Source organism: Orycteropus afer, unplaced genomic scaffold, assembly GCF_000298275.1.
Source record: "Orycteropus afer afer isolate SDZICR_OR568_19922 unplaced genomic scaffold, OryAfe1.0 scaffold00052, whole genome shotgun sequence".
Classification (NCBI taxonomy): Eukaryota; Metazoa; Chordata; class Mammalia; order Tubulidentata; family Orycteropodidae; genus Orycteropus; species Orycteropus afer.
This window is the reverse complement of record NW_006921639.1, coordinates 12,367,425-12,382,440: the sequence shown is the minus strand read 5'-3', so window position 1 is coordinate 12,382,440 and position 15,016 is coordinate 12,367,425. Positions and strand designations below refer to the sequence as shown.

Below are 15,016 nucleotides of genomic sequence, written 5' to 3'. Positions count from 1 at the left end.
AAAGACAAATCTAAGGAGGCTACTTAGTACTTTGTGGTCAAAAGGCTCTGTAAAACTGCCATTTAAGCTGAATTCTGAATAAGAAGGAGCCAGCCATAAGACAACCAGGAGGAAGAGCATTTGAAGTAGCGAGAACAATTAGGGCAAGGGTCCTATGGCCGGATCAAGCTTGGCATTTTTAGGGAACCAAAAGAATGGAATCTGGCCAGAGCCTAGAAGGCTAGTGGTGCAAGATGCAGTCAGTGAGGTACGCAGGGCCAGTCTGTGTGTAGCTTGGGAACCTCGGGTCTTATCCACGTCACATTCCTGATGCCTAACACACACACTACACAGCACTCTCCTCACCGAATATCTGCTGCAACAACCACTGTCCTAACATTTCATTTTTGTATTGGAAGCTCTGAGGGGCTGTGGCCTGATAAATAAGTTTGGAGGAGGGGGTCCAGAACAGCAGTCTCATTTCTGAGACAGTCCACCCGTGGTACGGCTTCCTAGCTGGCAACCTCGTCCTGCTGATGAGCAAATACTGCCTCTGTGTTAGGTGCTCTATGGCAAAACGCGAATTAGAGACAATCTGGACTTCTGAACGCTCTCCAAGCAGCAGCTGGCAAGAGTCGCTAAAAGGGGGTCAATGTTTGACCTCGGGAGCGCTCGAGTTTCGGCCCACGGTTCCCGCATCGCCAAGACCCACGGCAGCATCCAGACTTCTCCGCCCGAGCCTAGAAACTGTGGTTCGCCAGCCCTCAGGCTCTGAAATGCTTTCGGACTGACCACGACTCCGGCCAACCTCGTCACCTCGAACACTTGGTTACCTCTTCTGCAGATCCCTAGCCTTCGTCCCCCAACAGTCCCTGACTTCTGACCTTCTCGGCATTCTCAAGCCCTCATTTCTTCTCCCTCTAGCCACTCTTGCCCCGTCTTACATTTTCTTGGCCACATCCGTCTCTCGAAACTGCTCCTTCACCATGGTGACGACTGTGAGGGTCCCCTCCTCGGGACTCCGGGAGTTGGTTTAGTGAACTATGCTCCCTACAACTGTCCAAGCGCTTCCACACTCACTCCCTGCTAACAAACCGCCGGCATCCTCCCGGCCACCGTAGGGCGCCCAACGTGCCGGCTTCCTCTTCCGCTAATTGCCGGTGCGTCTGTTTGTCAAGAGAGGCTTTGGCATGCAGCTTTTTGGTCTCTCTATGTGTACTGCCCCCTCGCGGCGTCTTCCTGGAACTCTACTGAGTCCTGAGTGTTTTTTTTTAATTATTCCATCTCTTGTGCGTTTTTCCAGGTCTTCAGACACCTGCAGAGAAAGTAAGAACCTATTGCTTCAGGGCTGTCAGGCAGCCATAGAGCCAAAATTTGCGTTACATGGAAAATCATGTCATTATCTAGATCAATACCATCTAAATCAAAAGCCTCTACGATCAAACCCACGGCCATAGAGTCAATTCCAGACGATATAAAACTGTCCCAGCTGTAAATATTTACAGAAGCCCACTGCCTCATCTTTCTCCCGGAACGTCTGATGAGTTCCAATTGCCGACCTTTTGGTTAGGTTAGCAGCCGAATGCTTTAACCACTATGCCACCAGTGTTCCTTTCTTTGAGGGCAGATGTATATAAAAATAAAGAGCTCTGGTGGCATAGTGCCTGAGGCATTTGACTGCTAACCAGAAGGTTGGCGATTCAAACCCATCAGCCACTTTGTGGAAAGAAGAAGACTGGGCAAACTACTTCTGCAATGATTTACCGTCTCAGAAACCCAAAGGGGGTCATTATGGTCAGGATCGACTGGATAGCAGTGAGTTTGGGTTTTGGTTTTGCACACCAAAATGAACCAGCCCCAAGAGCACAAGGAACCATCTGGAGGACACCAGCGGAAAGCAGCAAAGCTGAAAACGTCACCTCCAGTTCATACAAATATTTTGAAAAAACTCCATCAGTTAGGAATCACGTTGTTGTTGGGGGAGAATAACCACAGTGCATGCCTTCCGCCGCTAACCCTTAGTTACCTCTTCTGCAGATCCCCGGCCTTCTTCCCCCAACAGTCCCTGACTTCTGACCTTCTTGGCATTCTCAATCCCTCATTTCTTCTCCCTCTAGCCACTCTTGCTCAGTCTTACATTTTCTTGGCCACATCCTCTCCCGGAACTGCTCCCTTCCTCAGAACTCCCACTAGAGGCACTCACTCAGTTATGCCACGAGATCTGGAAGACAGCTACCTGGCCAACTGACTGGAAGAGATCCATATTTGTACCCATTCCAAAGAAAGGTGATCTCACACAATGTGGAAATTATCAAACAGTATCATTAATATCACATGCAAGTAAAATCTTACTGAAGATAATTAAAAAAGAGTTGCAGGAGTATATTGACAAAGAACTTCTAGAGGTACAAGCTGGATTCAGAAGAGGACATGGAACGAGGGCTATCATTGTTGATGTCAGATGGATCTTGGCTCACAGCAAAGAATACCAGAAAGATGTTTACTTGTGTGTTATTGATTGTGTAGATCATAATAAATTCTGGATAACATTGAGAAGAATGGGAATTCCAGAACACTTAATTGTACTCATGAGGAACCTATACATAGACCAGGAGGCTGTCATTTGAACAGAACAAGGGGACACTGTGTGGTTAAAAATCAAGAAGGGAGTATGTCAGGATTGTATCCTTTCACCATACTTATTCCATCTGTATGCTGAGTGTGGTGGTTAAGTTTATGTGTCAGCTTGGCTAGGCCTGGTTGAGTGGCTGGGCAGCTGGATGTAATATTCCACATGATGAGACTGGTAATCAACTCCATGGTGGAATCTACTGTGAGCAGCTGAGTAGCTGCCTTTGGGTATGTGGTCTGCTTCTCGTATATAAGAAACAGCTTTGGGAATGGTCTCTAGCTCATGGCACACTTGAACCCTGTGTGTAGCCATGTTGTTCAGCAGCCTGCCATGCTCTGCCAACCTAGAGACTTTCAATGGACTTAAATTAATGGCCTGCCATGTGGTTTGGTAACACCAGAACTGTGCCTTTTTACTTGTCAACCTTGGGTTTGTCAGTCTCAGCAGCCAGCAACTGTCTGAGTGAAGAAAAGCCTCTAGCTCCAGTGGGCCAGGAGCAGAAGGCAGAGCTGGCTTTCACCCAGCCCCTAGAGCCTGGCATTTGAACTGAGATTTCTAGCCTCCCAAACTGTAAGAGAATAAACTCCTGTTTGTTAAAGCCATCCCATTTGTGGTATATTCCTGTCAGAATGGCACTAGGTAACCAGAACACTGAGCAAATAATCTGAGAAGCTGGACTATACGAAGAAGAATATGGCATCAAGATTGGAGGAAGAATCATTAACAACCTGAGACACACTGGTGACACAACTTTGCTTGCTGAAAGTGAGGATGACTTGAAGCACTTACTGATGAAGATTGAAGAATACAGTCTGCAATGGATTACGTCTCAATATAAAGAAAACAAAAATTCTCACAACTGGACCTATAAGCAACATCATGATAAATGGAGAAAAGATTGAAGTTGTCAAAGACTTCACATTGCTTGGTTCTATAATCGACGCCAATGGAGGCAGCAGTCAGGACATCAGGTGACTTATAACACTGGGCATGTCAGCTGCAAAAGACCTCTTTCAAGTGCTGAGGAGCAAAGATGTCTCCTCGAGGACTAGGGTGCCCCTGACAGAATCCATGATATTTTCAATTGCCTCATATGCATGTGAGAACTGGACAATGAATAAGGAAGACTGGAGAAGAATTGATGCTTTTGAGTTGTGGTGCTGGCAAAGAATGCTGAAAGCACCATGGACTGCTAAAAGAACTAACAGATCTGTCCTGAAGAAGTGCAGCTGGAATGCTCCTTGGAAGTGAGAATGGCAGACTTCATCTCACCTACTTTGGTCATGTTGTCAGAAGGGACCAACCATTCCCTGGAGAAGGATGTCATGATTGGTGGGGTGGAGAGTTGATGAAAGAGGGGAAGGCCCTCAACTAGATGGATTGACACAGTGGCTGTGATGATGGGCCCAAGTATGGAAGGGATTGTGGAGCTAGTGTGGGACTGGACAGTGTTTTGTTCTGCTGTGCATAGGGTCACTATGAGTCAGACACAACTCAAAGGCACCTAATAAAAACACAACAATATGTCTTCTATTGTTTGGTGAAACCTCAGATCCCAGGCCTTCTGGCCAGGCATCTGCAATTTCCTATTGTTGGAACATCCATTATGTCGCTGGGCACTGCAGCGCTCTGTAAGTTTAAAGTAGTTGAACCAAAAAGGCATATGCAGATTTCTACAGACATTATGATTCCAAGAAAGACTGTGAGGAGATGACAAAGGCTGGTATCTTTCAGAGTACAAAGTGATACTGGAATGTAAAGAATTTCTTTGGATTGAGTTCCGTGGAAGTTGTCACTGGCCAATGTTCTGGAACTATGAAGCATGAATTCCTGGCCTAAGAAATAGTTTATCTTGGTAAATAAATAATTTAAAAAACAAATGTTATTATTATTTTTTAAAGAACTAAGCTTATATTCTTGGCTAGAAAAAAGGAAGCTGAAAATTGAGCCACGGTGAGGTTGTGAAGCAAGATGAAGGCAGAATGGAAAATGAAGATCATTCATGTACTGAAGAAATAAATTGCTTGCCTACAGGTCAATGATCCATGGGAGGTGATTCTAGGATGACATTTTATGTAAGTGACTAGCAAGGAGGATCCCTGGTTGTGCAGTGGTTAAGTGTTTGGCTGGTAACTGAAAGGTCACCAGTTCAAACCCATCAGCGGCTCCATGGAGAAAGATATGGCTGTCTGCTTTCATAAAGATTTACAGCTTTGGAAACCCTAGAGAGGGCAGTTCTACTCTGTCCTATAGGGTCGCTATGAAGCAATGGATTTGTTTTTTGGTTTCGGACTAGCAAGGAAAACACCACCACAGGGATGGGCACTGCACAACCTAGAGCTAATTCCTTGATATTTGTGAGAAACTAAATAAAACCCAGTGGAAAAATAAAACAGGGACTGGTGCCTCCTGATAGCATGTCCAAAGAACGTGAGACTCTCCCCATCCTCCCTTCTAAGGAGCAATCTGGTAGTTGCAACCATCTAAGGAGCCCTAGTGGCACAATGGTAAAGCGCTCAGCTGTTAGCCAAAAGGTCAGCAGTTTGAACCCCACCAGCTGCTCTGCAAGGGAAAGAGGTGACAGTCTGCTTCCCTGCATAAGGACATACTTGGTAAAGTTGGAGAAGCGGAAGACACTCATGATGGGTTGACACAGGGGCTACAACAATGAGCTTGAACATAGAAAGGATTGTGAGGCCCGGACAGTACTTCATTATGTCGTATATAGGGTCGCTATGAGTCATAATCAACTGCAAGGCACCCAATAACAACAAAACAAACTCACTGCAGTGGAGCTGATTTCCACTCACAGTGGCCTATAGGACAGACCTGCCTCATAGAGTTTTCAAGGCAGTAATTCTATACCGAAGCTGAAGGCCACATCTTCCTTCCGTGGAGCAGCTGGAAGATTTGAACTGCTAATATTACATTTGGCAGCCAAGTGTTTTAACCACTGCACCATAATGGCTTCTTACAACAAGAACAAGCACGGGCAATTCACACGAGCAATTCAATACAATGACGAACTCTTTTAAGTGAAGACACGCTTGCATTAAATCTAGTCAGCCAGAACTGTTCCGTTTTAGGATTGGCTAGTCCAGAATCTCAGGGGTGTGGCGAGAGGTCGATGAGGTGGGCCTTCGGCACTTTTCTGTCTGGCATTGGTGCGGCCGGCCCGTCTCCCAGGCCACGCCCCCCACAGGCGCCGCCTGGGGTCCTTCCGTGAGCGTTGATATGATTGGCCGGTAAATAGTAGCGTTCTTTTTCTCCCTGGCTGCCTGACGGTTTATCGCCATCATGGTGAGTCTCCCTGAGGGGTGCTGGTATCTCCCAAATATCCGAGCCATCCTTCGTTCCCCGGCCCCCTAGTTTGCGCCACAGCTGTCCAAAGCCCAGTAGCTCTTCTTTGGCCGTGTTTGACCGGTTGCCGAAGGCCCTGGAACCAGAGGCAGGAAGTTGTGGTTGGCGGAGCTGCGCTGCAGACCCGGACGCCTGGGCCCCAGGTTCTGGGATTGCTTGAGCGGCTTCTGCGCTTGTCAGTTTCGTGGAGCACAGTGGATGGAGTGAGGACTTAGTCAGGAGGAGGCACTTCCCACCTGTAGTCCCAATTTGCGATAGGAGGCTTGCAGGTGATAGTAGCCGGAGAAGTCAATAGGGTGCCGGCAGCATCCTAGCAAATAGTGGCGAGTGAGACCGTTCACGTGTGTAAGTTAGAAAATTGTCAGCCGAAAGACTTTTTGATTCATATTAGGGAAACGGGCCCTGGCAAGGGAAGCCGCCAAAAGTCTTGTTCTAACCCGTGACTAGGTAGCTCCATTCTTAAATGTTAAGCTCTCATTTTTAGCTCCACTCCAGCCGTTTTTTCCCTTCTCGGACTCTTCACTTTCGAGAATTAAATATTGTTGAACTTGCTTTGGTGTGGGTTTAGAGACAAAATGAAAATCTATTAAGTCACTTGTTTCTGTGAGAGTCTTTTAAGTTACACTGTATGCCTACGGTAGTAATTTCTTGGTTAAAAGACCGTTCGGAAGCGAATACCATTTTCTCAGCTGTTGTTAATAGACGAAAACATTTAAGAAGAGTGGGTTACAGGAATGGGCCAGGTTTGTTGCATGGTTTGGGGATTGTAATGTTTGTATAAGCCACTGTAGTTTTTTTTGCCTTGAAGACGTTCTCAAGTGGCGGTGATGTGCCCCTAGTGAGACAGTTGGCAAAGTTTGGAGACATTTCTGGCCTTTCTAACTGGAACATGTTAAGAACATCTGGTGGGTGGAGGCCAGAGTTACTATTAGTGTACCCTGGTGTCGATTCCAATTCATAGCGATCTGTTGGACAGAGTAGAACTGCCACTTAAGGGCTGTCATCTGTACAGAAGCAGATCACCAGCTTTTTTTCTCCTGAGGAGGGACTTATCATTTAGCAGCTGAATGCTTAACCGTTATGCCACCATGTCTCCTTAAAGTTGCTATTCTACATTCTCTCACAACAAAGAATCATGGGTCCTGCAATGGTAGGAGTGCTGAGGTTGAGAAACCTTGCTCTAGGACAGTACCCCTAATTTAGAAAGAAGTAAAATTTATGGATTGACAGAAGGCAACTGAGGCTATTTTTTGGTACTTAGATTATGTGTTAGGTGTGACCTTTGGGTTTGGTAGTGCAAATTGGGTTGAATCCATGCCTTTTTCCTTTTTATTGAGGCTGTCCTCTTCATTTTTTAAATGAGTAGTAAAGCAAGTGCTGGGTTGATTGATGCTGGATGGGAGCCTGGCTAAAGACCAGCTCATCTTGCACTAAAATGGGGTACAGTGAGTGCCCCTTTTTTGTGGACTGTATTTCAGTACACCTTTTGTTACTGTTCAGTATATGTCTTTCTGTGATAAGTAATAAATTTGTTAGAAGTATCTTTGACTTCTGATAGCAAGCATTCTAGAGCATCTGTCCAGTAAAACTTTCTGTCATAAAACTTCATCTGCTGTCCAGTTTGAAATGCAGGTACTGCAACTGGGGAATTGTATTTTAAATTTTAATTTTTTTGATAGTCATCGATGTCTAGTGGCTACTGAGTTAGACAGTACAATACTAGAGGATCTTGGAAAATTACTGCAAGGTCAAGAAAAGGTTGAGCAGTTTTATTAACTGGTGTGTTTTCAGAATGACACAGTAACTATCCGGACCAGGAAGTTCATGACCAACCGACTACTCCAGCGGAAACAAATGGTAAGGATGGACATGTCAAAGTTTGGGGAACTGTTCTGTACTTTAAAGGCATTTTCCATTGTGATAAATATTAATCTTGGTATCTTCTTTTAGGTCATTGATGTCCTTCATCCTGGGAAGGCAACAGTACCTAAGACAGAAATTCGGGAAAAACTAGCCAAAATGTATAAGACCACACCAGATGTCATCTTTGTCTTTGGATTCAGAACCCATTTTGGTGGTGGCAAGACTACAGGCTTTGGCATGATTTATGATTCCTTGGATTATGCAAAGAAAAATGAACCCAAACACAGACTTGCAAGAGTAGGTATTTTTCATTTCTTCCACGGTTACTGAAGACTGTTTTTTTCCAATAGAATTGTGTTCTCAGTGTGGTTGTTGTTATTATTTGCCATCCAGTCAGACCTGACTTGTAGCAACCCTTCCTTGGGTTTCCAAGGCAGTATCACTAGGGAAGTAGATTGTCCAACCTTCCTTCCGAGGAGTGGCTGGTGGGTTTGAACCACCAGCCCTCAGTGTGGTAGAATGCTCAAAAAGAGTAAGTGGTCTATAGAGGGACAATGTACAAATACAAAGAACTCTCTTAAGAGGTTAAGAGGAAAAGTACTTTGATAAATGTATAGAGTTATGGGGGAGAGGTGCTTATAGCATCTGAGGAGGTGGTATTTGAGCTGGATCTGGAAAAAGTAGTGCTGTGGAGATGGGAAGGTTGGGCAACCTACATCCTTAGAGATATTGCCTCGGAAATCCAAGGAGGGGTTGTTATGAGTCAGATCCTACTCAATGGCAGTGAGTTAGTTTGGTTTTTGTTTGGTGGAGATGGGGGTGGGGGTGAGGCTTATTTCCTGGATGTGGAGAGGTAGGTTTGGAAAGGTAGCTTGGGACCAAGATCAGTGATATCCTTAAACAAAATACCAACCCACTGAGTATACATTTAGTTACATACATAGCTAAGAACCACAAAGAATTTTTGATCATTTACTGAGGGTGCCAAGCCTTATAGGGTAAGCTCCTTAGCTTATATTCTGGATATATAAGCAAGCATATCATTACTTTAAAATGTCTTTTACATTCTCTTTTTATCTTTTGACTTGTTCCGCTTCCTGCTGTGAGTAAAAACTATGGTGATGTGATTGGTAGATGTTGTTATTTTTAATTAAGTGGTCTGGGAAATCCCTGCTGTGAGGGGGTGACAGGGAAGCTGAGATCCTCATGAAGATTTGGAAGCAGTCTTCTAGGCAGCAGGAACTGCAAGCTCAAAGGTGGGCAAGGCAAAGATGAGTGGAAAATGAGCAGATCAGCTCAGTGTACATTGAGGGGCTAGAGCTACTGCCACTGTCAGCTGGGAGTAAGTAATAAGGAGTTGAATTAGAGGAGACTTTCAGGAGAAAGCCATTTTGGGAGGTGTCTTGCTTTAATAGTGTAAGAGAAGGAAAAATGTGGGAACATAGCTGTAGGCTCAAGGCTGGACAGTAACAGCCAGTCCCTTAACTTGCCATGCAGGGAACAACTTGTCTTCTGTGGACAACTCTCCTGTGGACTTTTTCTGTGTGAACCATTTCTTGCTTTGATGATCCTTATCAGATAGAAAGCTTTAGATCAGAAAGAGCATTTCTGAAACTCTGACATGGTCAGTTTCCATTGTCAGAGAGTGGTCAGTACTGATGACATGTTTATGTTTGCAAGTCACATCTTCTGTACAACCCATTCTGCTTTAGCATGGCCTGTATGAGAAGAAAAAGACCTCAAGAAAACAGCGCAAGGAGCGGAAGAACAGAATGAAGAAAGTCAGGGGCACTGCAAAGGCCAACGTTGGTGCTGGCAAAAAGGTACAGTATTATCAGAGAAAGTACGGAAATGTCAATAATTGTAGGTCTTAGTTTCTAGAAAGGAGGAGTTTTGTTTTCTTAATAACCTTTCTTAATGTTTCTTCTTTTCCTACTTCTTCTGGATTACAGAAGGTAATGTGTGTTTGAGAAGCTGTGTAGTATAGTAGTACCACCATAGTAGTGGAGCTTTGCCCACCCTTGTTCAGCTCACAGATTAGCACGCGAGGGCCACCTTGATTCAGTTATCCCCATGGGCTTCTCTCAAGCCCTATCATGGAGTTCTCATTCTACCACTAATTGGCACAGACCATCAAACAGGAGCAGATCTGGTTCCCTGGAATTTGACTGACTTTTTTAAAATAGACAGCTGTTTAATAAGCAGTTGAATCAACGTGGCTCATCTTTCCGTGGCACGCTAGAGATAGCTGAGATCTCTTAGTTAGCCAAAAGCTAAGTAATTGTAATGGTAAGCAGCTTTCTACCAGCTTTGCTAGCTAACTGTAAATAGTTGAATGGAATCAAGGTGTTGGGTTGCTAAATTAACAATAATTAAGTGTTCTGTGAACATCAGTTGTAACTTTGTTTTTGCCTTTTCCCTCTACTTTCTTGGATTTCTTGTTCATCAGAAATGAAGTGCCAGGTACTGAGATATTGTGAGCACGGTGTGGTACATCACCTGCACTGCATTTGCTTTGCATGTGGACTTTGGACTGTAGAGTTTTCTAGGATGGTCTGTTATAATGCCAGTGCTGTTTTAAAAACACTATAACTAAAGGAGAAAAACTTGCAATTATTTATTTTAGAAATTAAAAAATGCATGTTATATTGTGAAATGACGGGTAGAGGGAGGAAGATGGGGGTACTCTACCACATCAGCACCTTTCAGCTTGCCCTTGGGAGATGCTGTGTCCAAAAGAACTATACACCTGGGACATCTTGTTGGCAAAATGGCTTTAGTTAATGCTGGCCTTGGGGAAGGGGCCTACTCACAGAGTTATGAGCAAGCCCTTCTTCTTTGGGAGCCATGTCTTTTTTTTTTTTCCCCCTCACCAGTTGATGCTCTAGCAGCTTTGGTAATAAACTGTTCCATGAAATCTGGTAAAGCTTCTCTGTGCCCTGGTAGTGTCCACTCAAAGCCTTTTACCATTTCCATTGGTCTGTTGTTTATTGAGTCTCCAGCTTTCCATCTGGTGTCCTTTTTTAATTGAAATATTTTGAAGATATTGTTAATTCACATCAAAGCCTTTGATAAATGTACCTTTGCCTACAAGGTCAGAACAATGCACTGCCCCATTCTAAGCACATTTTGCTCATTTTAAACTAAGTGGGCTAGAGTGGAGGTAGTAGGGTAATGAAACAATGGGCGTCCCTGCCCCTGTGCTTCCTTTTACAGTAACTTTCTTCCAGACAAGGCACTTAAGCCTGGTATTGCCTGCCTGGGACTATAATCAAGTGACTTTAGTGATGTGGAGTTCATAGTAATGAATGGACTTCCAGTGGAACTGCTTACAACTGCTTCCTGTTTGTGAAGAGGTTCTAGATTGAGAAGAGGTTCAGTCAAAATTTGTCCTTTCACCTCAGTCTGAAGGACATATAGATTCTTTATCCACTCAGCCTTTGAGTCCAATGTGTTAGTGCTAGTTGGTGGCATGTACATAGGTGCTACCTGTTGAGACCAAAGTCATCACTGTCCTACTTCAGGTTTGTACTGGTGCATTGCCCTAGCAACTGAATGCATTAATGAGCCACATGTCATAACACATGTAGTAGACTAAACAGCTTATGCTCTTTGGTTCAGAGTCAGGCAACAGCAACAGTTTTTTTTTTTTCCCTCCCAGCTTTGTTCACATGTTAATATTGGTATTTGCTCTTACCTTTTGGGTGCAATAGAGTATTTTAAACTAGGGAACAGGTAATCTTTCAGTTGAAGAGCAGTATTTACTTTAGCTAATTTTTGCCTTGGTAAATCCTAGTTTGCCCTATTTTTGTAGGTGTGAGTGGTATTGAACTGAGTGCCTTTAAAAGACTTGCCTGATCATTTAGAGCTCTCTGAGATTAAATTAGACCTTGGCCTATGATTCCCAAGTCTGTTCATGGTGTTGGGAGAGTACCCAGTATGTTGCTGTTGGACAGAACAGAGGGTCCAGGGAGGCTCAGGTCTGAATACTTCATCTACATGGCAGCCTGATTAGGCACAGCCATTGCCATAAGGATCTCTTCATTGTGAAGTTACGCTCTTTTGTTTGCATAAGAGCCATAATAATCAGGCAAGGTGTTCTCAGAATGGGGAGGAATAAAAGCAGTCAGTAGAATGTTCTATACCATTGCATAGGAAAAACTGTCATCTTTAAGGGCTCTGATTGCATGCACTTAAATACAGATTATTTTGGAGTTTGAAAAGAGAGTATTAATGGAATGTTTCTTTCCCCTCTTCCTTCTTCCTTCCTTCCCTGCCACTGATTCAGTGAGCTGGAGATTGGATAACAGGTATAATTCAAGCTACTTGTTCAGATGATTAGATTTCTAGGTTTACTGATGCAGTGTATCTAAAGTAGAGCATGTGGAGTAGATTTACAAATGCTCTGAAGAGTCCTAGTGTCTTAAAACTACTAACAGTGACATGGTTTTGTTTTGAAAATTGAGTAATATGTAACACCCACCTCTTTTTTTTTAAGTTTCTAAGTGTCATTTCTAACTTGAGTATTTGAGTTTTATTTTTTGTTACTTGATCACACAAACATAACTTGATTCTAGTTTACTAATATTTGTTCTGCATTAGTGTCATTAATTTTGGAATTTGTTGAAGACTTTGAACTTGAATTTTTAAAGGTCATTGCTAAAAGCCAACTAAACTTATTTTCTTCTTTTGATTGACAGAAGGAATAAAGATTCTGGAGTGACTTGATCTACGATGATTGTGTGAATTTTTCAACAGAGGAACTAATAAACTATAATATCTTTTATGTGTCTGGTGGTTTGAAGCATATTTGAAGTTATAAAATAGTCTGCTACTGTTGGAGATAAACATTGATGCTTGGATTCACATGTTGTCTGTCTCATGAAGCATTTAGAGAAAACTTGATGTAATAGGATGATACTAGTACTTTCCCGGGGAGCTCTGGTAGCATAGTGGCTAAGTCACTTGCCTGCTAACCAGACGGCTGGCGGTTCAAACCCACCAGCCACTCCTCGGAAGGAAGGTTGGGCAATCCTACTTCCGTAGTGATACTGCCTCGGAAACCCAAGGAGGGGTCGCTATGAGTCGGGGCCGACTCGACGGCACATAACAACAACAACAACAACAGTACTTTCCGGAGCTCTGGTAGCATAGTGCCAAAGGCACTTGATTGCTAACCAGAAGGCTGGCGGTTCAAACCCATCAGCCACTCCTCGGAAGGAAGGTTGGGCAATCTACTTCCGTAGTGATACCCAAGGAGGCTCGACGGCGCATAACAACAATTACTTTCCAGTAGCTCAAAGATTTCAGGTGTAGAGTATCAACATGGGTCTGGTGTGCTCATGCTGATACTTAAGAGTGCAGTTGGTTTCTGAAAGACATTTGAAATCTGAATCCCTTTTTGACCTTTAAAAATTGCTGATCTCAATAGAAATTACAATTACTAGATCACATTTGCATAATTTGGTGTAAAACAAACAGGATGTCAATATCGTGGTCAGTGCGTTGCAGGCTTGCTTATGTGGTAAATGGATGGGAAATGTGGGGAGGAACCTTTAATGAATATTTGGATGTGGTGTGCAGTAGCTTGGTTAAATGATGGTAAATGGGCCTTGTTATTGTACATGGCTTTTATGAAACAGGTGTTCCAATTTTTTTTTTTTTTTTTGGTCAAATGCTGATTCTGATTGACTTTTTCGAGCATTAGGGTTGAGAACCTGAGCTGTGGGATTGGAATATTTGAGGGTTAGTTTTAGGGTTGCTAGGTTGGTGGAGGTGTCTTTTGAGAAGATGGGGACTATGAGTTGAAAAGCTTGGGGTGGAGGTGGGGAAGGGGCTTTAAGGGTTTTAGTTGTTTTCTTCTTGTCAGATTAACTTGACATGGAGTGGATTCCACCTTGTGGTTACCCTGTGTGTGTGAGTAGAACTATGCTCTATAGAGTTCTCAATGGCTGGCTTTTCATATGTAGATTGCCATCCTTTATGGGATGTCTCTGGATGGACTTTTAGCCTTTTGGTTAATAGCTGAGTGTTAACCATTTGCACTACCTAGGGACTTTTCATTTGACTGCTAAACAGAAGGCTAGTGGTTCAAACTCAACCAGGCACTCCTTGGAAGGAAGGTTGGGTGATGTACTTCCGTAGTGATACGGCCTCGGAAACCCCAGGAGGAGTTGCTATGAGTCAGATCCGACTCAATGGCGTTGGGTTGGGTTGGGTTGGGTTGGGTCCTGAAGGTGATGTTAGTTTGGTATTTTATTAATAAGATTTGGGTGAAAGTTCACAGAGCAAATTGGCTTTCCATTCAACATACACATTCTGTTTTGTGACATTTAGTGCAATCCCCACACTGTAACAGCATTCTTTGCAGTTCCTCCCTGCACCCATCCCTTCCCTTCCTTTGTGTTCCTATCCCCTCCCGACTTCCTAGCTCTATCCTTGGCCAGTGCTACCCTCTTGATTTCATATGCTTGGTGGCACATACCCTCCTGATGTTACTTTCCACCTTACAGGCCTGTTTGGCTGGTTGTTGAGTCATGGGGGTTAAATTCAGTTCCTAACATGAAGGGTGTCTTGGGGCTGTAGTCTAGGCGATTCTACCAGTCTTAATCTGACCAGTAAGCCTGGTCTTCATGCTTGTGAGTTTTGTCCCACATTTCCTCTGACTCTATCCAGGACCTCCTATTGTGATCCCTTTCATAGTGGTCACCAGTGGTAGCCAGGTGTCATTTTCTGCTACTGGTCTCAGGTCAGAGAGGCTTGGGTTTGTGTAGTCCATTAGACATTTGAACTAATTGTTTCCTTGAATCTGATTTTCTTCACTCTTTGCTCTGGATGGGGGAGAGATCATTAGTTGTATCTTTGATGGTTACTTCCAAACTTTTAAGACCCTAGTTGCTAATCACCAAAATAGGATGTAGAACATTGTCTTTGGGGACTGTTACAACAGTTGACCTTGGTGTTCCCTGAGACTGTGGTCCTGAGCCTCCATACCCAGTGACCCATTCCCTCAAAGTGTGTGGTTATGATTAACTGCCCCCTGTGTACTATATTCATGGATATGTTTGCAGTGCATATGAATACATAGGTAGAGATCTACTTTATCAAACACATATTCATGGATGTAGTCCATTCACCTTGCCACCTTTGTGCAGACTGCTTAGGTGTCCACTTGTGAATTTT

General features: G+C 43.7%; 1 protein-coding gene across 1 annotated transcript in view; it reads left to right on the top strand.

Annotated features, from left to right (window-relative positions):
* The first annotated feature begins 631 nt into the window (after window positions 1-631).
* Window positions 632-15,016, top strand: part of RPS24 (ribosomal protein S24) — a 30,876-nt gene continuing 16,491 nt past the window's right edge. The window contains exons 1-5 of the mRNA XM_042780661.1: window positions 632-731; window positions 904-977; window positions 7,763-7,828; window positions 7,922-8,131; window positions 9,547-9,697. Coding sequence (XP_042636595.1) covers window positions 632-731; window positions 904-977; window positions 7,763-7,828; window positions 7,922-8,131; window positions 9,547-9,697 — 601 coding nt within the window. The remainder of the gene's footprint in view (window positions 732-903; window positions 978-7,762; window positions 7,829-7,921; window positions 8,132-9,546; window positions 9,698-15,016) is intronic.